The sequence below is a fragment of the Drosophila yakuba genome, chromosome 2L, assembly GCF_016746365.2.
Source record: "Drosophila yakuba strain Tai18E2 chromosome 2L, Prin_Dyak_Tai18E2_2.1, whole genome shotgun sequence".
Classification (NCBI taxonomy): domain Eukaryota; kingdom Metazoa; phylum Arthropoda; class Insecta; order Diptera; family Drosophilidae; genus Drosophila; species Drosophila yakuba.
In genome coordinates, this window is record NC_052527.2 from 11,467,238 (window position 1) to 11,492,766 (window position 25,529).

The following is a 25,529-nucleotide window of genomic DNA, read 5'->3' on the forward strand; positions in this document are numbered from 1 at the left end:
ATATCCAGGCATGTTTCGCCATGTATGTTAGAAAAATTGGTTTATTGAGATATTTTTTGCCAGCTAACTGGTACAGTGGGTCACTATGGGTATACATATACATGATGGGGCTTTTATATAGATATTATTTTAGATCTGAATGCTCACTATGATTAAAAAATATTTATTTTTTAGTTGGTGTTCCATTGTACATATATGCACAACGAATTGTACACGTTCGAATATTTACATTTAATTTAGCACATGTACCACGTGTATGTTGTTAAATAAATAATAAATAAGCATAAAGCAAATAGCTTATAGCTATTATAGAGAGAGGGGAGCTGAATGCATGACTTTCTCCATAAGGTTATGAAATGCGCTCTCTGGGCGACGACATTTTAGTGGTTTTACACTCGTTGTATCTTCTATATAATATTACGTATAGCGTTAACTAGGTAGAAGAGTGTTCTCCGAATACGATCAGACACCATTTAAGTTAGTTAAGAGGGGGTTAAGAGTAGAACGTAAATTGCACTAGGCCTTAGACTTAGACATAAGCTTAAATTGTCACGTGCTGGAACTTAAATACAGGTACGATTTAGCAGCGGTCGCGGTTGTTATACGCCTTCACCTTGGCCACGGTGCACTCGAGGGCTGCCCTAATGTCGCTGAACACGGGCACACCCTGCCTTTTGGCCAAGTCGATCAGGTACGACCGTCCGCGATTATAGTCCTTGATGGCCGCCACAGTCAGCTGGAAGGAGTAACACAGTGCTTGGTTAATATAAGTCAAAACGAAATCAACTACAGCCACAATGTAAAGCAGCCTTTAAAATGTCTTGTTGTATTCGACAAGAACTCACCTTCTCGCCACCGAGGACACAGTCTTCCGGCAGCATTTGAACCGCCAGCACCACGTTGTACATGAGGCCAATGCAGTGGGCGGCCAGGGTCATGGGTGCCAGGGAACGGGTCTCGTTAGTGATGACGAACAGCAGCACTCGACTGGAGTCGAGCAGCGATGGGTTGAACAGGCTCTGACGAACGGCGACCGGCGGTAGGGACCAGCTGAGTGACTCCTCGGCCACTGTCAGCTCCTCCTGCTCCTCCAGCTGCAGCTGGTTGCCCCTGCACTTTCTGCGAGTGCGCACAAAGGAACGCTGCTGCTGCTGCTGTTCCTGCGGGGGCACTGTTTGTTGCTGAGCCTGATCCTGGTTCTGTTCCTGGTTTAGAATCATTTGCTGGATGCTTTCGTGCAGCGCAGGGGTGTGGAAACTGACACTCTTGGACTGCAGGTAGGGTACGGCCAGTTCCTGACGCCACTTGGTGCGGAGCACACAACTTCCGCCCAGATAGACATCCCGCAGATCCAAGCCACCAGCGCAGCAGAGTACATCGCCGGCACTGGCTATGGAGCTGCTGCTGGAGAAGACCGAGTCGTTGGAATCACTCTCCTCCTCCTCGGCATGCACAACAGTTGATGCAGCCACCGTATTGGGCTTGGTCTCAATGGTTTTGGTGGTGATTATTTCCGTTGTCTCGATGGACTCCACGTTTAGCAGGATCTGTGGTCGTGGGCTTTTACCCAAACTGCTCGTGGGCTGGGGCGACGAAGTTCCACTGTCCCGGCTGCGGCTGAGCTGCTCGAAGAGACTCTGTCGCTCCAGATCATGTCCGATACCACTGCTACTGTTCGACGGAACACTGGCGTTGCTCGACGTGCGCGAAATATTCTTGCTGGCCGAGTAGTAAATGTCCACATCAGGAGCTAAGTAAAAAATTAAATATCAATAAAGCTTGTTAAACTAAAGTTCTGAAGTTTAGTGCATACCATTGGTGAAGTAAACTTGCGGTGGCGGCACATTGGTGCCCTTAATGGGCGAAATGCACCCACTCTCGTGGATCTCCTGCTGCAGGACGGACAGATACGCCGAGATCACACAGAACAGATCAAAGTCGATGAGCTCCTGGCTGGGCAGGATGGGCTGGCTGCAGTTGCCGCCATCGCCATCGGCATCCGCATCCGAATCATCGGCGACAGCTCGTGGACTGTGCGTTTGGAGCAATTTCAGCGATTCGCGTTGGTTGATAATAATCTTGTTTAGATTGTCTAAATTAACTAAACTCTGAGCATAGCCTAGGAATAAGAGAGCACGTTTGCATTGTTCCACAGTGAGCAGATCGTTTTGCGGATTAACACGATCAAAGGCGCCGCGAACGGTACTAGAAAATTACAAATAAATAAGTTAGTTCTTCATGAATTAATTGTACTTTGTGTAACTTACTCTAAAATAGAAGATATTTTGGACGGTGGATCCCTGATGCCAGACAGGATATCCTTAGTGCGCTGCAGACCGAGAGGTATGTTATCCAATACGGGCAGACCGCGACGGGAGACCAGCTCCTTAAGTATCAACTGATTGCGATTCAGATCGAGGTATTCTCTAAAAGATAAACACACGTTTAAACTTAATGCTTCAGAAAAGATTTGCAGACGGATGACACTTACTGCTGTGAAATAGGCTCATTGAGGATCTTCTGATTTGGTTTGTACGGATGCAAAACCAACACCAGCTGCTTGCAGTTTTGACCCGCTATGTGTGCCGCCTCGATGGCACCAGCAGATGCGCGTGTTTCCGAATCCATAACGAAGAATAATACACGGGCCTTTTCCTTAGCTCGATGCTCGAGCTCGATGAGATCGGGCGTCCAATCGGATACTTGCTGTTGGCAAACGACAGTCACACAATAAGTTTGGCTTCACAAGAGATGTTCCTTTTCTCAGGCATACTTACAGGATTGTAGAACGAAATGCCCAGCTCCTTGAGGGCTGGTATGGCAACGTCGGCTCGCCAGGTGGTTGGATTACAGGAACCGCCCAGGAACACCTCCACGGGCTCATTGGTGGCGTTCTTCTTCTTTTTGGTATCGTCCACACTGCTAAAGGACTTGGTACTCCTCAGTTCGGTACCATGGTTATCCGGCTTCTTGGCGCTGTACGCAGGTGACGAGTTGTTGGCCGCAGGCGACTGCAAATGCTGCTTGGAGGAGCTGGCAGGATCATCTTGTTCCGGGAGAAGCAGTCCCGTGGACAGAGACTGATAGTCGCAGTACGATGGCTGATTCGAAATCGTTGATGCTCTGCGGAGACGAAAATCAATGATTTGTTTTATTAAAATCTTGTTTGGTTACCAAATATGTGACCTTACCTGAAACGTTTCAGATCCGCGGCTAAAACACAAAACTGGCCAAAGGTCAGCCCATTTGCCTGTCCACTTCCTCCCTTGCGGGCCACTTTCTTGGCAGTCTGCAGCATTTCGCTAACTGTTTGAAAATAGATTAGTTAAATGCGTATACTTAATATTTTAATAATGGAGCACTCACTCTGCTTTTGGCTAGGATGGAAGCTTAGCTCGTGGAAGAGTTCCTGTGTCCGCTCGTCGGGCACCACATTGCATCTGGCCTTCGCTCGCCATGCATTCAGAACTTCTCTGTAAGAACAAAAGAGGGAAATCATCAGTGGGGAGCCATCAATTGGTATCTTTGTTGGAGATTTATAAATAACCCGCCCTGAGGTAAGCATTAATTGAACGATCTATGGCCTTATTACACAATTTACTGATTTATTGGTCTCCCATAAGATTTGGGTAGCATATTGCGGTAGATTTTATATAATTATACGAGCACTAACATCCGTTTTAGGAAATAAAATGATATTCATATCTGTGCTCATAGGTAAACAAAGTGATTGAACCTATAGTACTGACAAAGAGAGTCTTGATGACTCAGAATTGCATAAGGAATTTAATTGATCACGTCGTTGCTTTAACACGAAATTAGTGAGTTAATCAGACGATTAGCTTATTATGAGTTTGTTTACACTAAAAATAAATCATACAATTGCTTTACAATCCCGCAAGGCACTACTGTTTTACATCGGTTAACTCGCAAAATGACCAAATAAATCAACTGGGAAATTACTTCAACGAGTTGCCTCCTTATATAGATGGATTACGGCAATGAACCCGCCCAAGGACACAAGAGCCGAATAAATTCAGAGCTTAAAGTCGTATATATATCGAATAAATCAGTATAAATCGGTATTGTACGCCAGTCACGTTTCCCGGGGCCGACACATGTTTTCAAGCCACCAATTTGAGTCATGTAAGCGCGAAAATGGAAAAGCGAAATACAAACAACGCCAAAATAGTATGTATATGGAAATATTACGAGATTTGTGTGGCAGCTTCGTCGGCTGCTCCTTCAGTGTCTTCCGTGTTTTGGCAAGAAAACACTGTCATCGTCGTCAGAAGCAGCAAAAATATCATTAACAATTGCATCATTCGGGCAATGGAAATTCAAATATCGCGTATACGTAGCGTATGCCAGCCACAATGGAAGAAAAACAGATTGGAACGGGATGGCAAGTAGCTAAATGGGTAGTATTTATCGCATATAGCTGAACAATACTTTGCGGCGCAGTTACTTGATTTCCATTTTATTTCGAAACTGTTTTCGCCTTTTTTCTTTCGTATTTATTTCACTTGGTTCGAGCTTGACATGGAAATCGCAAATATAATTCATCCACAAATTCGCTTATATTTCTTAATATATCTTTTGCGTTGTTGACAATTTGCACAGCACAAAACCAACAATTAAATGTTGTAATATATTGCGTAAAAGGGTTTGAAATAATTTTTATTCCATTCGCGGCTTTATTCCGCATACGATTGAGAATCACGACTGAACTCAAAAACGATCTTTGTTAATATATTCCATTCAGTGTCAAGAAATATTTCATTTAATTGCTGGCTTATCATTTATAGAGAGCTATTTTGTGCAATGACGTCAAGTAAAGTGACAAATAGAAGGCGGAAAAACAATTAAAAAATTATACAAAATGTCAACAAAAAGTAAGCGGATGGTAAATATTAAAAACATTATAAAAAATTCACTTTTACAATTATTTGTAGATAATTAGCATTTATTTCGTAGGTTAACTCAGTAAAGCTCAGAATTGAAAAGGGCCTAACTTTGTGATACCCTCATTCCTTTCCTTTTCAAATACTATTACATATGCAAGTAATTACCATTTAAAAAAGTGGTTTATCTGCAAAATATTTTTGGGATATCATATATAATATCACCTTATATTTACAAACAAATTTACCCAATATTTTCCTAATCGGCCAACACGCGTCGGCCAAAACGGAATGGAAAAGGGAATGAAAAATCAAGAATGAGGAGCAACATTTTCGGTTTTATAGCTCAACAAACTTGTCTTTTAACTGTTTGGGCAGCTACCCACTCAAACAAACTTAAGCCATGCAACAAAGGGGCCAAGAAAATCCAACAGCAAAGTGGCAAAAGTAAATCCCCACACCAGGCGATTATGTCAGAGAAAGACAGTGTTTTAGAAGGGAAGGGAAAGCTGATGCAAATAATCAGCAGTTTTGTCAGCCAATTTAGCTATTTAAATGATAAAATGAAATGCAGTTTGACTAACAGACAGCCCTAATAGTAGTGGTAATAAACTATGAAATAAACACTGTGCTATCGTTATAAATGTTTAATTTAAACCAGTGTGGGAGTTAAGTCTAGATGACCGCTAAGTGGAGACTATCATTCCTTCAATGTTGTATGATTTCTGATATACTCCAAGTCTGTGCTCCCAATTTCTGGCTACGCAGACAAGTTGGCTGTGAAACAACTCAAGACCAAGTGCAGGCGGCGGTCAAACTTGTCTAGATGCCAATTACATGACTGCATCAACATCAAGCGACTAGGCACGCCCACAGCCGCACATCATTCACTAAATTTGGCCTGGCCTCTCTTTGAGTTTGATTTGGTTCTGGTTCTGGCCTTCTATTTTTGGCCAGCTTCTGCCTCTGTTTGCCTCGTCGCTTTCGTGTGGGTGAAGTTGCGCCATATATGTTAGGTTTACTTTTTTGGAATTTTTATGGCAAACAGACGCAACAGACGCAGCAGCCGCAGAATTTATGCTTTGTTTACCACAAACACGGCACAACCAGAGAGATCGCATCCAAAAAGAGGAGGAGCAACGGCCCCCAGTCGATGCTCAAATTTGGCTGTCGAAACATTTCCGGGATGAGGAAAAGGAGGAAGTGCAGCAGCGATGCAATTAGTGGATTTTCAATTTTGGTCATAAACGTATAAGCAGCTGCAGTATCATAATGTTCAGTTTATATTCAGATGATATATTTCCTGTAATGAAGGAACTTTGTGGGGGAGAGACTGTATAAATAGTACACAAGTACGTATGCAGATGTATTTATATAGATCTTCATTTTACAAGGAAACGCATTACTTTTTACATACACTGTTATATTTCAGATGAATTACCACCATATATAGCATACTATGCAAATGTATACATAATGGGTACTTTCCATTCCCTGCTCCAAAAATCAAACAGGTCACACGCATGAATCACAAGCGGCTCCCATGATGAAATTGTGGAACCAGATGGATTCTTAGAACCCGACATGATGAGCTACTAAAACTGCGACGAAATTTAGTGGTAAACAAGTTTTGTGTTTTGACCAGCCGAGTGGAAAAACAAAGACTTAACAGGGAACATAATAAGGTAAGCAAAAATGCCGGAGTGATTGGCGCATAGCCAACAGGCTACCGGAAATACTTGGCGACCCATTAAAAGGTGGGCAGATAAGGCCAAGGTAGTGAGCCAAGGTCCTTTCCCTTCTTTGTATCTTTATCTCACATTTACTCTAGCCCTACGTGCTTGAGATAACGCTATACCATTTACAAATGACTCAAGACAAGGCAATCTATAACAGACCTATCTCTCGGTAGCCAGCAGAATTGGCTTATAATGAAATCCTAGTATGTGTATCACTTAGTAATAGGCATTAGCCCATCAAATGCGAAGATAAAAGCGGAGTATCTGTGATTCATCCGATAGGGCACACAATCATTGCTGATTACAATTTTATCTGTTTTATTATCTTGTGTATGAAAGTATGTCGAAATCAATATTTGTTTCATGAAGCTTATCTAATATCATTCTCTCTTCTCATTAAGGGCTTATGAATGGCATTTGGTGCAAGTTGTATTTTTCATTAAGAAAGCTAGGTCTTTGAGGGGAATTAGATTAGTTGAACAATTTCATTGAGAAAGAGGACTAAAATACTCTAAAGCGACTTTATCCAGTCAGCTTACGAGCTATTTCCGCTGCCTTTGTCAATGGATAAACCGCACGAACGTATCTATGGATCAATGTATTCAGCAGATGAGCATTTCCGCAAATGATAAATGGACTTTTCCAAACAAATCGCATGCAACACTTTTGGCCAGGGGCCAAGCTGCATGACGCTGCGGTCAATGTACAAATGTACGAGCTTACAGTTAACAGATACCCATTGAGAAATGCATTTGTGGAAATGATTTCATTGACCCACGCTCCACGTCGCCTGCCTTGCAAATGAGTAATAAACAATTTCCGAATACAATTGAACAAAGTGACAAAATGTACATTGAACTCGGCGCGTGAGAAAAGAAAGGAAGATTAAGATTAAGTGTAAAGTGTTGCTAGTCGCATCATCAGCAGGAAAACACAATAGTAAACATGCTTTTTGCATTTGACAGTTTGTAAACTCGGCGGGGAAGAGGTGCTATGGTGTTATGGTGTTATTATGAATAAGCCAAAAGCAACAGCGAGCTTTAGATTGACTAAAAGTACATATATTTGCATTTAACAGCTTGTAAATCAAGCGCAAAATATTTGCTCACAAGTTTATAGAACACATGTCAACCACACGCGGATTAATCAGCACTCATCTATGCGAAGATGTGGGCAACTCTCGAAGAGAGGTGTGTTTCGCACTACACTCAAAGAAAATGTAAATGAGTAATGATATTTGTGCTCTATCAACAAATAAGATTTTTTTTTACTGGGTTTAACGTTTTGATATTAAGATTCAAGGGTACATATTTCTTTGCCGATTAGAAGAAGGAATGTGAAAAAGAAAAAGTGTACCAAGGGTCGCATTTCCTTAACTATCCACTTTTACTGCATTTGAGGCAACCCAATTGAAGCAAAAAAATTTTTTTATGAGCTTATCACAACAATCAATCAATTAGCAGGGGAAAAAAAGATTTTATGGCGAGCACTATACAGAGCTAACTTAGAAAAAACTTGTTGCTCAATTTAAAATGTGTTCTAAGAACTTGTATTACTAATTTTATGTATGTAAAGAGGTTAAGTTCTTAAGACATGCATACAATTTGTATTCTAACTTAAATATTAATTTAAGGAACTTGTTTTCTTCAAGTGTATGTTTGCACAAGACTTGTGGCGCCCTCACCAAAACACACACACTCATGTGCCCGCAACGGCTCTCTGTTGGTAACAGGTAGAGCGAGATAGAGAGTGAGAGAACGCGAGAGAGGGGGAGGGGGGAGTGGGGGCTAGTGCAGCTTGCTCAGCGACGACTCGTTTCAATACAAACACACCGACCCACCAACACAGCAGCGCAACTCGCCCGGCAATAATCGATGATGAGGTCATAACTAATAATAAAAATGACGCTTACTCACCAGAGCAAGAAGCCAAACAAAGAGCGCCTCTCAGCAAAGAGAGCCGCGCCAGCGAAAAGAGGGGCGAACAGCTGTTTTTGGTGGGCCGGCCAACAGCAGCAAAGCCAAGCAATCTTGCCAATACATATCTGCTCTTTTAAATAAACGCTATCCGTTCTGTTATCTGCTGTCTGCTATCCGCTATCTACTTTATCAATGAAACTGTCTGGCGTCATCGCAGAGCTCTTTGAACTTTCTGCAGATGTTCCGGTGTTTATCTAAATCCGTGTTTCCCTGTATTTATCGCTAATGATATTGCAATACTGCACAGCGACCCCAAGTCAATAAATCAACACACCAAACCCTCTAATGGGTCAAGAAAATGGGATTCCTAATGGAGTGCGGAATTTTATCGTCTCTGCATACAAATGCATGTTAATAATTTCACTCTACAATACATTCTAGCATTTAAACACTTAATTGTGTTTAACAGGAAAGTGTAAATTTTTTGGGTCTAAATAAATGTTTACATTTAATTATGTAAAAAATCTTTGTGCGAAATTAGTTTTTATCTTAGGCATAACCTTAGTGAGTACAGTGAACTTTAAAAATATAATCATTTGCACAATAAGTAAGTTTGGTAAATAACATTTGGCATTGCTGATATGTGAGCAGAGTTCACTAGCCTTGATAAGTTTAACCCCATGCCAAGCGATTCTGTATCTTTCTGGGAATAAGTGAGAACCAAATCGGATATTTACATTGGTGGAAAAAAACAGCCGCATTGCTTGAAAATCAAAAAACAAATTTCTCAATTCTTAGAGCAGAATTTCAGAATTAGGAATTTCTGCTGCATCCTATCTTCTCCGTAAATTAATGACTCGAATCAAAATTCTTCTTAAAATTAAGTGTATGTACTAAATGTTGGTCCAAAGTGTCTGGTTTGTCTTAAGCTTATCATCTAGTAGAGAATCTGTTTTTTGCATGTTTTAAGCCATGCTAATTAGCCGCCTGCTTTGGCCATTTTGGCCAATTTAAAAGGAACCCTACCTCAAGAGGTGTTCATGTCCGATTAATCGGTGGTTTGTTTATTTATGAAGCGCCGCTTTTGACGCTTTTTTGCCGCCGCTTTGGCCTGCTTCGTCCAGTGGCTATTTATAGAGCCTAGGCAATAATCATGGCCAGAATTTCCGCAACAACAATGGGCCAGGCCGAAACTTTCACAAAGCAGTTAGGCCATCGCCTGCTGAAGAAGATATAGCGTCATCGTTTTAGTCTGGGAATCGGTTTAGTTGGCGGCTCATATCTTGATTGCAGAGTCGTTGTCCTATAACCTTTTATTTTCGCTTTATTCTCTGTTCTTTACTTAATACTTCTTTTTTTTTTGCAGAGGTGGTGCTCGTCTGCGGTTTGTGACATCAACGTTTATTTCTGAAGCTCCACACTTAAGCATTTGTGTTGTGTATTTATTTATTTCTTTGGCCCTCTCGCCATGTTTGCATTTATTTATTATTCATTGGATTGTACGAGTATACCAAATTTGTAGAGCGCCATGATATCACTAGCGGGTAATTTGTTTACCTTCGCGAACACTTGGCCACTTGGCTGCTCGGCCAGAAATTCCATCCAGCTGGAGGCCAGACAAAAAACGAATTGGCCTGTATTGGCTTAACTGTCTGATTTCCAATCTTTTTGGGTTTCTTCTCTCTGAAGTGTACAATGTGATTTGCCCTATCGCACTGCCATCTAATCTAATCTAACAGCTAGAGTTCTAGTCCAATACAATTTCCAATCGCCGACCAGCCCAACGAGGAGTCGTTGGGAACAGTCGATCTATGTGTGCTGAAATCGATTTGGATTGGCGTGCGAACACGATTCGATCATGCTCCGGAAAAAGAATATGCGCGCCCAGCATTGGGGGAAAATGTAGAGCGTGACTTTCCCTGGGAAATCGAAGCGAGTCAACTGCTTGCCCAATGGGTGGATTACATGCTCTTCCTTGGGAATTGCGATTAAGTCGGTCACTAGTGCCAAATTCAAAGTTTGTGAATGTAGCATAGGGAACAAAACGATTCATAAAAAATTTAAAATTTTAAATATGGAAAAGGTACGTTTACAATTACAATTCGTTACGTTACAATTCACTCAAATCAAATCATATATGTTAAAGTTTCTGAATGTTTGAATATGGAAAAGTTAAGTTTGTAGAGTTGCTATTACTTAAATCAAAATATACATGCTGAATAATTTTAAGAAATGTTTTATTTTAACTCCTATTGAGTTCAGCTTGGTAATTAAAGAAGTTAAAGAAATAATAAAAAATTTAATGATTTGATTTTTATTGTAAAACAAGAGAGAACGCTATAGTCGAGTTCCCCGACTATCTGATACCCGTTACTCAGCTAGTGAAAGTGCGAAGGACAGTTTTTGGCGGTTTGTGGGCGTTAGAGTGGGCGTGGCCAAAAGTTTTTTGGCAAATAGATAGAAATTTACAAGACTAATACAAAAATGAAAAAATATCAAAACATTTTTCAAAAGTGTGGGCGTGGCAGCTTTGGGCGGTTTGTGGGCGTTAGAGTGGGCGTGGCCAAAAGTTTTTTAGCAAATAGATAGAAATTTACAAGACTAATACAAATATGAAAAAATATCGAAACATTTTTCAAAAGTGTGGGCGTGGCAGCTTTGGGCGGTTTGTGGGCGTTAGAGTGGGCGTGGCAAAAAGTTTTTTTGCAAATCGATAGAAATTTACAAGAACAATACAAAAATGAAAAAATATTAAAACATTTTTCAAAAATGTGGGCGTGGCAGTTTTGGGCGGTTTGTGGGCGTTAGAGTGGGCGTGGCAACCTGAATCGACAAACTTGCGCTGCGTCTATGTCCCTGGAGTCTGTATACTTGATCTCAACTTTCTAGCTTTTGTAGTTCCTGAGATCTCGACGTTCATACGGACAGACGGACAGACGGACAGACGGACAGACGGACGGACAGACGGACATGGCCAAATCGACTCGGCTATTGATCCTGATCAAGAATATATATACTTTATATGGTCGGAAACGCTTCCTTCTGCCTGTTACATACTTTTCAACGAATCTAGTATACCCTTTTACTCTACGAGTAACGGGTATAAATATAAAAATCTGTACTTGCAATTTACAAAAAAAATGTACAAATATTTTAATTATTATTTAAAATCTAAATAGTTCAAAATAAATTATAAGTTTACCAAATTAGATGTAGTTCAACTTTAAAATTCCGGAACCGCGAAGTGTATTGTTTCAAGTATACAATTTTTTTTCAGTTTTTTTTTCTAAAGTGTCATAAGGATATTGAATATATTTAAACTAAAATCCTTAGGCGAGGCGAGTTCGAAACCGAGATGCAGACAAACACGACTGCTCATTAGACGAGCAGACGGGCAACTGATTTGCTTTTGCTCGCGTGCAATGCTTCTTTCTGCCGCTTTTCATTCGGTTTTCAGTTAAGCTTTTCAAATGTCTCCATCCGGACAAAGTAGTAATATAAAAATAAAAAGAAACAGAAACAGCTAAACTGGGTGCTCGATGAAATTCCGATTATGAGAAAAGTGCCCAGCCGAGCTCACGAACTTTTGATGTCATGAAGAAACAAAAGTCGCAGTGGATTACCAGTATTATTAATAGGAATTACAACGCGAACCAGGGGCGTCGACTTGGAAGGGGGTCAACGACTGAAAACCAGAGGGCTCACATTTATTTAATATTGTGTTAAATTACTAATTAAGCGTGCCACTCAAGCGGAAAGGGGCAGAGTGCTACGGAAGGCTGATGATGATGGTGATGTCATGAATTATCGTTTTCTGATTGAAAGTGGGGAGATAGTGAACCCGACACTCGACGACCATCGTCGGCCTAGAACAAAAGGCCTACGTACTGTCACCTTGTCAGTTTGCCAATCTGTCAGTGCCCCAATCCGCCGGTTATACAGTCATTCAGCCAGTTCGTCAGTTAGTCAGTCAGCCAGTCAGTCGGTCAATCAAACGTCCACATGCTGCGCTAAATGAAGTTGTCATCGACACATTTGGCCGCTATCGTTCTACTCCCACTTGGGAAACACACAGTGCGTATGAGGTCAACATTTCAAAAATAAATAGGTTACATATTCCGCACTTCGGGCGCCTAACAAAGAAGCAAAAGCGCAGATCGAAGCGATCGATAGCACAAACCCACAAACCCATACAAATAATTGGTTAAATAATAATAAAGGTTAGTGAGGCATCGATCGATTCGACATCTGGCTTCCTGTAATAGGTGAATGAAAAATGCAAAAAGCGGAGAAATGTGAGTCAGTTCGCTGCTGGCAATTGTTTGTAAGACCTATGGAATCTGTGGGTGGAGCTGATCATTCCTGGCCATTTATAAGATATAGGACACGTAGTGAAGTCATGGTGAAATTTATGGGAAATTATGATTTATATTTAGCAATTGCTACAATTTATAATATATACTGACACGAATTAGTAATTTTAGGCAATATTCTTATAATAATCAAAATAACTTTGTCCCAAAAGGACACTTTTTCATTCATTCATCGAATATTTTGAAGAACTTAGATATATACAATAAATATATCTACATAATCCTATCTGCACCATCATCGTGAGATGCTTAATTTGTGGTGAAACACAATGAGATGTCACACAAAATTTAACCCAAACATAAAATCATATTCCAAAAGATATATATATACATATATATATATCTTATTTTTTAAGCTCTCACATGATTTAATAGCATTTCTTTATATACGAGTGTTGCTATTAAAATGCGGTGTTCTTTATTTTTTTTTAATTCGTGTTGTTTCTATTTTGGCTGTTGATTTGTTTGCTTTGCAAATTATGAAGTAGCCTCAGTTATGGCCCTCAAAAATTCACACTTTCTTTTGACTTTGGATGATGCATATTATTTTTAGAACACGCTCGCGTAAACAAAACGACGGCTAAATAGGCATTCGTAAACAATGCGAAAAAGAGAACATTTTTAAAGCGCTTTTTAGTTTGAACATTTTAATAGCCAGAGGCATGGCACTGAGTGTAGCCAAAACTCTGCTCGTTTTGACCATGAAAATAGACCAAGTGCAAGTGAGTGAGATGTGGCCAAGATCACCGCAAGTAGATCGTGCACGAAAGAGTATGAAGCGCACACATCAATGTTTGGTTAATAAAAGCAAACGAATTTCAACTTCACAAATAAAGCAAACATTTCTCAAACAGTAGCCGCTTATTTGCCCAATTTTTGATACAATATTGCTTATCAAACATATAAAACATTCTCCATTTGCTGCATCAGCCCAAATTTCTGGTGGTGACCACATCATCACCAACTTGGGCATTGATTTGTTTGGAAATACGTCGATGGTGTCATCGATCGATTGGATCATCTCTAATTCGACCTTATCAGCACAGCGTATCAGTGAAATCAGACCCTTAAAATGTTCTTTAGGGATACTGTACTGTATCTACGAGTATATGTATGGTTTTATCAACTCGCGCCAAATAAATGCCGAAACTCTTTTTAGAGGTGACAACATCACTTGATTGGCTCATCCATCGCAATCACAATTGCGACTTTATCGGCTGACATTATCGGCCAATCAAGTGGGGATATACGTGGCTGTCGAACTCCCTGATTCTGGTAACAGTTTGGCCCTTTATGGCGGCACATCGATATAAACTAGTTCTATTCTTGGTCGCTGATTGCAGTGAAGTGCAATCTGCACTCTGCGCACTCGTTTGCTGGTATTTTTAAACGATTAGCTCAGAGTGCGCCATACGATATTTATGTTTGCTGCTGGATGGATGCAAATACTATTTACAGCACTATTTACCCGGCTCTCTGCAGTCTTTCAATTAATTGTTTACGGCACGTTTCTCAATTATGTCGACGGAATAATTAATGCGCGCATTTGCTTAGCCTATTAATGCATTTCCCAGCACATTTATTACTACTTATTTGCCAACGTGCCGCAGTTCCGCAAACGAGAATTGTGTGAGAATTGGGTGGGCGAGTAGTTTTCCTAATTGACTTCTCTCGATTTCCAACGTCGGGTTTATCTACCTGAAGTCCACTGCAATTTGTACGGGCTTTTGATAAATGAATAGCCGCAAAACGAGTTGCATTCGTTTGAAATATACGTTGTGTGTTTTCACACTGCGAAAGATGATAGTCCATAATGTAAATATGAAATATCACGAATAATACTGTATATAATATTTATATCTACCTATTAGTTTACTACCACAGGTAAATTTCTGTGAAACTTGTTTGGGAAATCTGAGTAAACAAAGCCATTAATTCAAGAGAATCCCTTCGCTTCAGTTTTACCCATCTGAATGAGTTTTTAAGCGTTCCGGTTGAAGGGATCCACCAGTTAAAACACATCTAAAAATACAAATAGTATCATTCTACACAACAACTCTTCTGCATTTCAGATAATCAACTTAATGAATATCTTCCAACTGCAATTGGCGAATACCTAGAATTTCTATTAGTCAACCGAATGAATCGCATTCGCCAATTACGATTTAAGTGAATTAACCGTGATTGCTACTTGGCTATATACTCGCAGTATGCATTGCGATATTGCATTATACCATAATCAAGTTAAAAATAAAGCATAATACTGCCGGACGGCAAAATGAGAGGGCAAATTAATATATGTATGTATTGTATATACATATATAAGAAGAACTCAAATTGATAAATGCACTTCACGTCAAGAGGAATAACAAAACAATAAAAGCAAGACAAATAATGCTACTAGAATAATTGACAAAGGAATGCGGCATTTTGCTGAATTAAAGTGCCTTTGATAAACTCATCTTCATGGCGACTTTTGCCCGGTCAATGCTTGATTTATGCTTGCATCAATAAAAATTAAATTAAGGCGAAATAAAAACAAAGCCAAAAGCATCCAGCTCTCTTAATTAAACTTTTTTATTTGTACCATTTATTTTCTAGACCACATAACGTCTTCAATGAACGCGGCGGTCCGTGATTTATGGGTTGAAATTAGTTGACGCCTTTTCATCAACTCATAGAGTTGGGGCAAAAAGTAAGCAAGCTTCCAGTGCAATACTCTGCAAATCGCAGACACGTGTGGATTTACAAATTGAGTGTGTCACGAAGAAGGTCAGTCGACAATAGATCATGGCTAAAATTAAATTTCAGCCATAACATCATCGACCACGAAGGCGGTGGGAAGCAGGAGAGCGATAGCCATCTAGCCAGATACAGATACAGATACTCGATGAATCGAACTTTGTTCATACCCCGCAGCTAACTTGATGAACTCGGGCGTGGTTTCGCAAATAAAAAATAATTTTTATATTTCCGCTGCTTTTTAATATCACAGAATATATTTTCCTTATCCCAAAAACACAGCTTATTAAGAGGTATATAATATTCGGCAGCCGAAGATGTTTATTAAGCTTGGATTTGATAATTATCCAGTGTGAAAACGCATAACCCACTCACCAAATTAAACAAACTTGTGAGTTTTAAGGTGATAATGATGCTATTAAGAGATAGCCGGTTTATATCGAATGAGTTGCACATTATAAATATATACTAATTACTGCAGGGAATCACATATTCGATGTTAGCCAACGCAAAGTGAGTTCCTTTGCTGGAGGCAATGTGCCCAATAAATACGTTATAAAAGTGACAATTTGTAGCCTTATTTATGACTTTATTATATGCAAATTGAGACAAATGTCCAATCTACAGCGTGTACTCGATACCAGCAATCGCAATCGCACTCGATACTCGACTCGATATTGGCCAGATCGTGTTTACAACGCGCTTTGGCATTTGAATGCTTTGTTATTATTTTGAATTTCAATTTCAATTCCAATTGACAAAGAGAGCAAAAAGAAAGAAAAAACACCAAGCAAAACTGCAATACACGCGCTTCTGTCTATGGAGGCGACGAAAATAAATAAATAAATACAAGTACGAGTATGAAAACATCACACAAAGATCAAGTTCAATGAATTTTCACACAGTGACAAAAATATATGGATTGGTGGGTCGATTATCGGGGAGCGGTGGTAATTTCGGTTAATTGAATATTTTCGTTCTGTTTTTGAGCGCGCGCAAAATAAATATATATGAATAAACGTATATGAGTTTTAAAATAACGATGACAAAATCTCCCAAGAACAAGCGCACCAAACGGAACATACCGCGGTTCCCACCGCCTCAAATGGGGGCGTGGCAGGTCGTGACGCCCAGCAGATAAATCTATGCGAACAGCGTATCGAACTGATCGGATAATGCACAACGAACGGATAATGATAGTCCGCTAATAAAGTGAATAACCCTAAAAATGTCAAGCAACTCGGGTGCATATCGTGGTTAATGAACGGTGCGTTTCGTCACTACGTGAAATGCCTTGGGAGGATATTGAACCGTTCTAAAACCACGATGATGATGATGATGCTAGCATAGGTTTCCTGTTTTATGTGCGGTTTGCATCACCTGGAAACCCATCAATTCATCGAAGAACCCATAAATATTTATGCGAATGCCCATTCACATCTGGATTGCTTTTTAGGCGACCTTGGTGTGGTGCAAATGGCTTGACCTCCCCATTGATCAGCCATCGATTGGAATGATGAATGGCCAACTCTGAAGTAAACTTTTATTTATATCCTTGACTGCAAATTCTTGTACTATCCAAATGTTTACTCCTTCTATTTCTTCTTTTTAATGAATTGATATAAAAGTGTTTAGTGTTCGTGCTCGAAATTAAAAAAGGCAAATAATACATTTACACTTTTAAATCAACATAAAATCAATAAACGTTTAAGCAAAACCTTAAGTAATGTTTCTATGAATTTTTTCTGATTAAAAAACGTGCATGCTTTGTTGTTAGTAGATTAGAGATACCCGAAAACCAAACTTAGGGAAAACAAACTGAAAAACGTACCCAAAAAACATTTGCGTTATCTGCGCGGGCGTCTGGCAGACATTGTGGACATTGAGGGTGCGTGGGCGGGCGTATAGCATTCCGGCGGGGGTGAGGGGCGGCGGCAGTACCGCCTCGTGCAGAATCGCCGACGTCGAGTTGCTCCGTAAGGTGGTGTATGCCCTGTAATGCGAACTGGCCGAGGATCGCAGCTCCACGGACGTGGTGGTCGTACTGCTGGTCTCCTCCTCCACGTCGATGTCATCCTCCTCCTCCAACTTGTGGTTATTATGCGATGATAGCACCGCCGATTCCTTGGCCGATTCCAATTCCTTATCCATCATGATTGGGTGTTGTCGACACAACGGCTGTGGTGTTGCTGGTGGCATTGTGATGGTAGAGGTGGCGTTTGATTTGGAGCCCGATTGCTTGGCGGAGCGCAATTTGATAATGTTCTGGCCACTCAGTTTCTTGGCCCGCTTAATGTTGATGTTGTTGTTGTTGTTGTTGCTCTGGTTGTTGTTGCTGGCGTTGGCGTTGCTTATGTTGCTGTTGTTGCTCGAATTTGTAGTTGGATTGCTGGCATAACGATGTTGCAAGCGCATTTTGCCTGCCCAGATAACTTCTGTTTTCAGTTCTTCAATTTCGATTTTCGTCCGATTTGTTGCATTTGTTTGTCAGTTTTTTTGCGGCATATTTCTTGGCCATTAGCATAACTTGTCCATTCTGCGATCCCGAGTCGCCGGCAACAACATTTCACGACGCTGATGATGCGACGCCGCTTTCACTTTCAACTGAAGAATTTATGTGAAAATAAACAATGTTCAAAAACTCATATAGAAGGCAACAAAAAGGCAAACAATAAATATAATTCAAATGCAGCGAAGAGGATTTCGCTGTGAGTCTGTGTGTGTGTGTGCGAGTATGTTTATATCGATATTTGTCTGGCGAAAATAAATCAAGAAATTTTATTTCCCACTTTTTAATGTTGTTTAGCTGTTAGCTACGCACTTGGTTGTTGATTTTTGTTTGGTTATTGTGTGTGGGTGCTCTTTGGGCAAATATTTATGCATAAATATACATCTTAAGGCATTACGTCTTGCACAAATTAAATTAATTTTTTTTTGGCGGCGAGTGAAGGAGTGTGTGTGCGTGTGTCTGTGTGTGTATACGCGTTTGTTTTTATAAATTTAGAAATGATTTTATATGGCGCGCACACAGGCGCGCTTTTATATGCGATCGGAACGGAAGTCGACTGAATAATATTCGCAAATATCAGGAGAGCTCGAAAATGAGACTCGCACACGCGCACACATAGGCGACGGCTCACCAACACACATGCAACGCGACCGACGAGGCGTATACGCAACGTTGTTAACGCGTCGAATGAACGCAAGCGAATGAGTCGCAGCACTCAGAGAAGCCAGCACAAGTACCTCGCACATCGATCGCCGCGGCGCAGAGAGCACATGGCACAGAGAATTTGAGAATTCGATGGATTCGAAAGAGAAAGAGACGCTCTCTCTTTCTTCGCCGCCCAGCAGCACCCGTCTGTCTATTCAAAGCAAAATCAAAACATTCAATCAAAAGGCGAACCATTCAACCAATGCCGCCAACTGAGTAGGAAGACGCCACCAAACTCAAATTCACATTGCGCGTGGGCAACTCTCGATTGTTTAGCAATTTTCGTTGACCAGGCCAAAAACTAATTCACACCGCTCGAAAAATGAAGCCTCAAACTCGATTGCAAACCAAATAAACAAGAGTAATATGGGTTTAATTCATTAAAAGTTTAAATTCCCACCTACGGCTTATAAGGAAAATCTTTTAAATCTTAATGAAAATCTTTACAATTTGTGTACCTATCTTTTGTACTGAAAAGGTAGAAGAAACCTAAAACTTTATTTAAGTGCTTTCAAGCTACTTAAAAAGAAATCCAAATAAATTGTAATTTTTAATATACCAATGCGTTAAAGTGTAAAAATTAAAATTTACAGAAATTAGAATACTCTATAAACTATATATTCGAATATATTTTTTCGCTTTTACCCATTTTATTACTAATCAGATTAACAGATCTTAGATTTAAGTCATAATTTTCACATTGATACCATTGTTTTTGGCATTGCTACTTTCTCTTTTCAGCTTTCTTTAGTTTTTGCAATCAAATGGAAACTCAAACGAAAGTCAACATAATCCAAAGTGCGCATAAAAACTATGTTACCAGGTGCAGAATCTTAAATAAAATAATATTTAGAAGCTGAAGTAAGAAGCGAGATAAGCTTACAAAACTCCATTTATTTAAATTGACTAATCAACTGAAGGGCCTCATTATTAGCGGGTGGTTGGCTTGCAAAACCATAGATTTTTGAAACGGACTGTGCATTTACATTTCTCTGGATCGAAGTGACTTAGTCACCTGGGTCCAAATCGATTTGCTCCCAATTACTAATTACCGCGCTTACTCATGTCCGAAAAATGCGAGTATAGATTGTAGTTGACCGAGAATCAGGTGACTGACTAACAATTGGGACTCCCTTCGTCATTAACTGGGCTTTCTTTCTGTGGATCCACCACCTTCATGTTGGCTAAAAATAGGGATACCAGGTAGTGCTATTTCAGGAGCGTTTCCCTTTTCCAATTCGTGGGTGAGTGTCAACAGCTGTTGTGGGCGGACTGTAGACTATTTACCAAATAGGTGGCCAAATACTATACTATAACAAAAAAAAACTCACCTATGCAAATAGCGAAAATGCGAATAGAAATCTGGCTATATCTGCCAGGCCGAAAATTTATTGATGCCGCTCGAAATGGGATTAGGCGCGCGTGTAGGTGAACGAAATATCCACAAAAAACCTATATATCTGTGTTAAAAAAAATCGGTTTCGAAAAAAAAGAGGGCGTTGTACAAATTATAATGTATGTCAGGGTTTGCTCTTGGCACTTGTTTCGCCTGCCTCGTATGCCGCGTATGCGAAAGTTCAAAAGATTTTTGCGCACATGTCCAAGACGTTTGTGCTTTGGCTCTTTGTTTTAGGTTTCTGTTTAGGTTTTTTTTTATAATTTTATTTTATTGTTTTTGTTTTTCGTTTATTATTTGCCCTGCTTGTTGTTTTGGCCAAAAATACTCAATTTTGCACGGCACCAGCGGCGGAGATGCTGTCATAGACGCGCCTTTTATGAGCATTTCGCGATGATGCCATGCGACTGTGGGTTAGGTTATCTGCGGTTGTATGATGGCCATAAATCCATCTAAGCCTTATTAATTGCTGGCCACGGGTTGAGAACAAGGTGAAAACATTTTAATTGCGGTTCCGGATAATCGCCGATTACAATTTTTCAACGCACTAACAGTGGCAGCCATTATTTTCGGTATTTAATTGGAGGAGATAAAATGGGATAACATATTGTTGACGATTTTATACTTGACACACAAAATAAACCAGATACAGATAACTAAGAGATTCTTAGTTGTGATTGCAATTATTTTCTTATCAGCTGTAGTTTGCAAAAAATCTCACTGCATAATTACAATATAGTTAGCAAAAATCCAATGTTTGCTTTTGAATTACTAGCCATTTTAGAACAATCAGATAAGATAACAAACTGCAAAACAATAATAAATTTGTACTTCAAATTAAAAAACCCTTTTTTTAACAGCTGTATTGTAAATTTGATATTAAAATGTTGATATAAAATATTGTGGTATGTAATACATGGAAAGTGATTAAAAATATTCAAAAACATCCATAGACTGCGGAATATTTTCGGCACAAATCATGTAGCCTAAATGGAAATAATTGCCGTAAACAATGTGTTCGATTAGTCAGTCAATTGCTGTCCCACTTTTCCGACAGTTTTCCCATCCTCCAACCAAAGAAAATCTAGAACTCACCTCACCCACAAATTTTTTGATTGGCAAGCGATTGTCGGTTGATTGACAAATGGTTTAGATGTGTGCGAGGAGAGCAGCACCTTTCAATGACATAGCTCCCGACTACTGCATACCCTAGAAACTAGGAGATATTATTGCCATCAGATTACTTCGGGACAGTTTTATTACTTCCAGATGAAGCACATTTGCACAGTCTTTCTTGCTCCTAAAGATTATTATATACAGATAGTTCACTGACACTGATACCTTTGAGAGCATCTAACCTTCGGCTTGAGTTTGAGGAACTCTTATTCATGTTTCTGCCAGCTGATAAGCGGCTGTCGATTGTTTTTTAGGCGCTAACATACGGACAACAATTCAATCAAGTATCCATCACAAACACACGCATTGCGAGCCGTGCCCAGATAAGCAAATGGTTGGATAACAAAGGCCTACAGATAATACCAATCGCAAACACAGGGTAGCATTCGGGCTTGTATGTGTATGTATGCGTGATATTTACTATAGAGTCGAAAAAAAAAGTTTATCGCACGCAAACAAAAACGACCTTCAGTTATGATGCCCCTTTGTATTTACCTAGCCATATTAATGTCGCGTCGGTTTCTTATTGCCAATTTGCCATTTATAAGTACATAAACATACTATATACTTTCGAAACCATACAAGTTTCCGTTCTTCTCTTCCTGGTTGTTTTATGTGCAGCTGATGCATAATTGTAAATATTTTGGTATACTGTTTTATTTTCCCCTGGCACGCTTATTCATTTTCATTGCTCGGTCGACACTGGCGTTTAAATCTTTAAATCAAACAGAGCACAAAGGCGTTTTCCTACGCTCTCAAGACTTTAGCTCTCCTTTCGGTCAGCAAAGTACACCGCATATGGAGTGCCCTACAAAATCTGAGTACTAATTAAATGTTTATTCCAGTGAAACAGACTGATAAAAGGCCAAACAATTAATCTTAATACGCAGAAGTACCGTTCAAGATTGTGTAAAATTCCGAAAATTGTATAGGGTGCTACAAAAATCAGAAGGTTGCAAAAAATGTAAATTTAAAATCAAAGATTGTTTTTATCTATATATTTAGGTTGTAGTAGTTTAAATTTAAGTTTACTTAGCTACTTAGAACTTTCTATTTAATAAAAAAAACCTAATGAAAACAAATTATTTGTATGTGTATTTATTGTATATATGTTTATATTAAAAGCCAAATCCTAGAATTTTAAAATGTACTTTAACTGCTTAGATAATTTATTTACCAAAAAAGCTATCACGAATGCAAATAGACCTGTGCTGCAGTTACAGCTTCTTGGTAATCGCTTTCTGGTTCGTAAAACAACAATAATATTTATTTTATAATATTTATATTATTTAACAAGCAGTGCATGGTTATTTGGCTGGCAATGTTTACTAATTTGCGTGCTGTTTTCATTGCTAAATATTTATCAACATGTTACATCTTTGTGCACTTTTGTTTCCGGCTTTGTGGCAATTGAGTGCATAAACTTAATTACTGTCAAAATGTCACAACAGCAAGGCAATTGGATGATCGAGTGAAATACTACTACTTAGTCTAAGAAATCGTAGGATACACTATAATAATTATTTTAATTTTACATACATGAGTACGGAAAATAAAGTTATAAAGTTTATAATTTTTATTTATTCCATTGTTTTTTTACAGCTGATAGTTTCCAAAGAGTTATAATTAAGATTTGAAATGAAATGTCTTTAAAAATTAAGCTTTTTTACATTTTCTACTTTAAACTTGAAACTTTGTGCTTACTCTATTTATTTAATAATGAAGTGAAGTTGGCCTGGGAAAATTACCTACACATAGGCAAAGTATAAAAAACGATTTTTGTGAAAATAGACTAAGTTTTTTAACTCGCACACAAAAGCACGGAAATTGGCGAATGAAACGAATTCAACTAACGGACAAAAAAGCTTAGGTCATTGACCAAAAAAAGAAATAACATTGCGAAGAGAGAGAAAGGGAGCTAAGCCCTCTCTTACTTTCTCTCTTTATAGTTCGAGCACGTTTTCCAAGTAAAATTCAACGACGCCACTTTTACCTGCGTATGCATGTGTGTGCATAGGTGAGTGGGGAGCTCTCACACACACACACACACTTGCACAGAACAAAACCATTCTGTTATTTTCCTTGTTTGCAAAAGCAACAAAACCAAATTGTTGTTATTGTACTGCTACCAAGAGGCGCGCTTACGTCATTCATAATATTAAAACCCAAAGAAAGAGAGAGAGAGAGAGTCCAGAACAACAACAATAAGAGCACGAAAGCAATCTAGCACATGTTGTTTTTGTTGTGATTGAAATTACCTGAGGAATAATTTAACCATTTTGTGCATGTTGCGCTCTCTTCTCAACTGTTTTGTTTAATCAATTTTCACGGCAGCTCCATTGTTTTCAGACCACACTCCCACACTCTCTTTTGCGTGGAGCCGATTCACTTGGCACGTTTAAGAAAAAAGTATTACACCCTTTGTTTTATTACTTGGCAAACATTTGGTTCACTGATGTCACATTTTAAACAATTGGTTTTTTGTATTTGCACTAAGAAACGGTTGGGTTCTCTTTAGATTTCTAGTTTCAACTCTGGTGTGACCAGATAGTGCAACGCCTAAAACACTTAAAACGTAAGTCTAGCAACTTGGTAACACTAATGCTTGTACAGCATGTTAACATGAGTCACAATTATGAGTGAATTTTGCATTCCGTTAAATATTTTGAAGCTTATTAAATAAGTACATTGTATGATTGATAAGTTTCGAAAGACTATAATAATCACACGGACAATAAGCATGCCCAGTTTTTGTACAAACTTTTTGAGTTGAAAAAAAAAATGGCTTAATTTATTTTAAGGGTGTTAGAACTTTCATTTCCAGCAGTTTATATTATTTTTCCCAAATCATTAAAATATTAATTTGTTCAGAAAAAAGCTAAATTGGCAGCAGCGTATAACAGTTTTTCAAATGATAAGGATGTTTGGCGTTGCCATACTAATTTCTGGGGATTACACGCCTTGCCATCGCAAATGTAATAAACATTGGGTGTTGCCAACCCGAGATGTAAGGACGTGTATCTCTACATCTAATCGATGTCGATGGTTCATGTCACGGATGTCGAAATGTAAATTAAGTTAATTTTTACACATTTTTTGTGTTAACAGGTACCTTTGAAAAACATAAAATTCTGTTAAGCGACAGAACACTTATAACATAAATAAATTGTATTTATTTTACAAACTTTTAACGATCGGAAGAGAAAATATATAAAACATTTTAAAGTTTAAAATTAAAATGACCAAGTGGTAACTAGAATTAAGATTTAAGTCATATTTGTGAAATTCCTGAAGGCTTGTAACTATCAGTACCTCTGCTGAATTATGAATTATGAAGATATTTGAAAGACACTCAAGCGATTTGACTGCAAGTGTCGCAGTAATGGATGGATGCAGAAGTGTGTGCTTTTTAATTGGCAATTTCCTAATGGCGAAAGGCGTTTTGCAGCTGCTTTAAGTGCCACCTTTGCGTATTGTTTTGGCGTAATTTAAATTACCTGTTTGAGTAATGCACAGTCTCAGCCACTTGCTGCAACAATAATAACGCGACTCTCAACTCATTATGCATTGTTTATTGCCACTCAAAGTAGCATTTGCATCCTCTTTCCACCTTTTTCTGAGCACTGCAGCATTGCTCTTAATGCACGTGCAACAATGGGGAAACTCCACGCCCACTTTTCTCCTTTTCCACACACACACACACACTCATTCTTGTGCGCTGATATTTCGCTTTTTTCCCAGAAGCAGTCGGAAAAACAGCAGCGTTTTTCTTTACGTTCTCTTGTAAACAAATATCCATTAATATAGAATTTACATAAATTTATTTTTAGAGCAATTTATTTCTAGCAAAGCTTATTGCACAAACATGTCTGCACACTACTTAGAATTTATAAATTATATAAACTCGTAATTGTTTGAATGATGGAAAGTCCTCTGCAATTGCACAATTGGTAACAAAAATAGCTTATATGTATTTCATTTGCTACCTCTTCTCCGGTTCAATTTCCTGGAAATTGGGATTTTCCCTGCAGCTTTTCCTCTCACCCGTAGGATCCGTGGGTCCTGG

General features: G+C 39.1%; 1 protein-coding gene across 5 annotated transcripts; it reads right to left on the minus strand.

The window, feature by feature from the left end:
* Positions 1–23: 23 nt before the first annotated feature.
* On the minus strand, positions 24–24,004 carry LOC6527779. 5 transcript variants are annotated; one of them, XM_015197522.2, is made up of 10 exons: positions 23,722–24,004; positions 17,509–18,281; positions 3,367–3,473; positions 3,192–3,306; positions 2,778–3,123; positions 2,492–2,706; positions 2,268–2,426; positions 1,814–2,205; positions 846–1,750; positions 24–736 (listed from the first exon to the last, which is right to left on the minus strand). In XM_015197522.2, exons 2-10 carry the CDS (start codon positions 18,090–18,092, stop codon positions 581–583), a joined length of 2,979 nt encoding a protein of 992 aa, XP_015053008.1. In that variant the 5' UTR covers positions 18,093–18,281; positions 23,722–24,004; the 3' UTR covers positions 24–580. The 5 variants fall into 5 exon arrangements, with proteins under 5 accessions (XP_015053008.1, XP_002088852.2, XP_015053009.1 ...); XM_002088816.3 differs by lacking the exon at positions 23,722–24,004 and adding an exon at positions 18,818–18,892; XM_015197523.3 differs by lacking the exon at positions 17,509–18,281 and having other exon boundaries at positions 23,722–24,002.
* Positions 24,005–25,529: the final 1,525 nt, after the last annotated feature.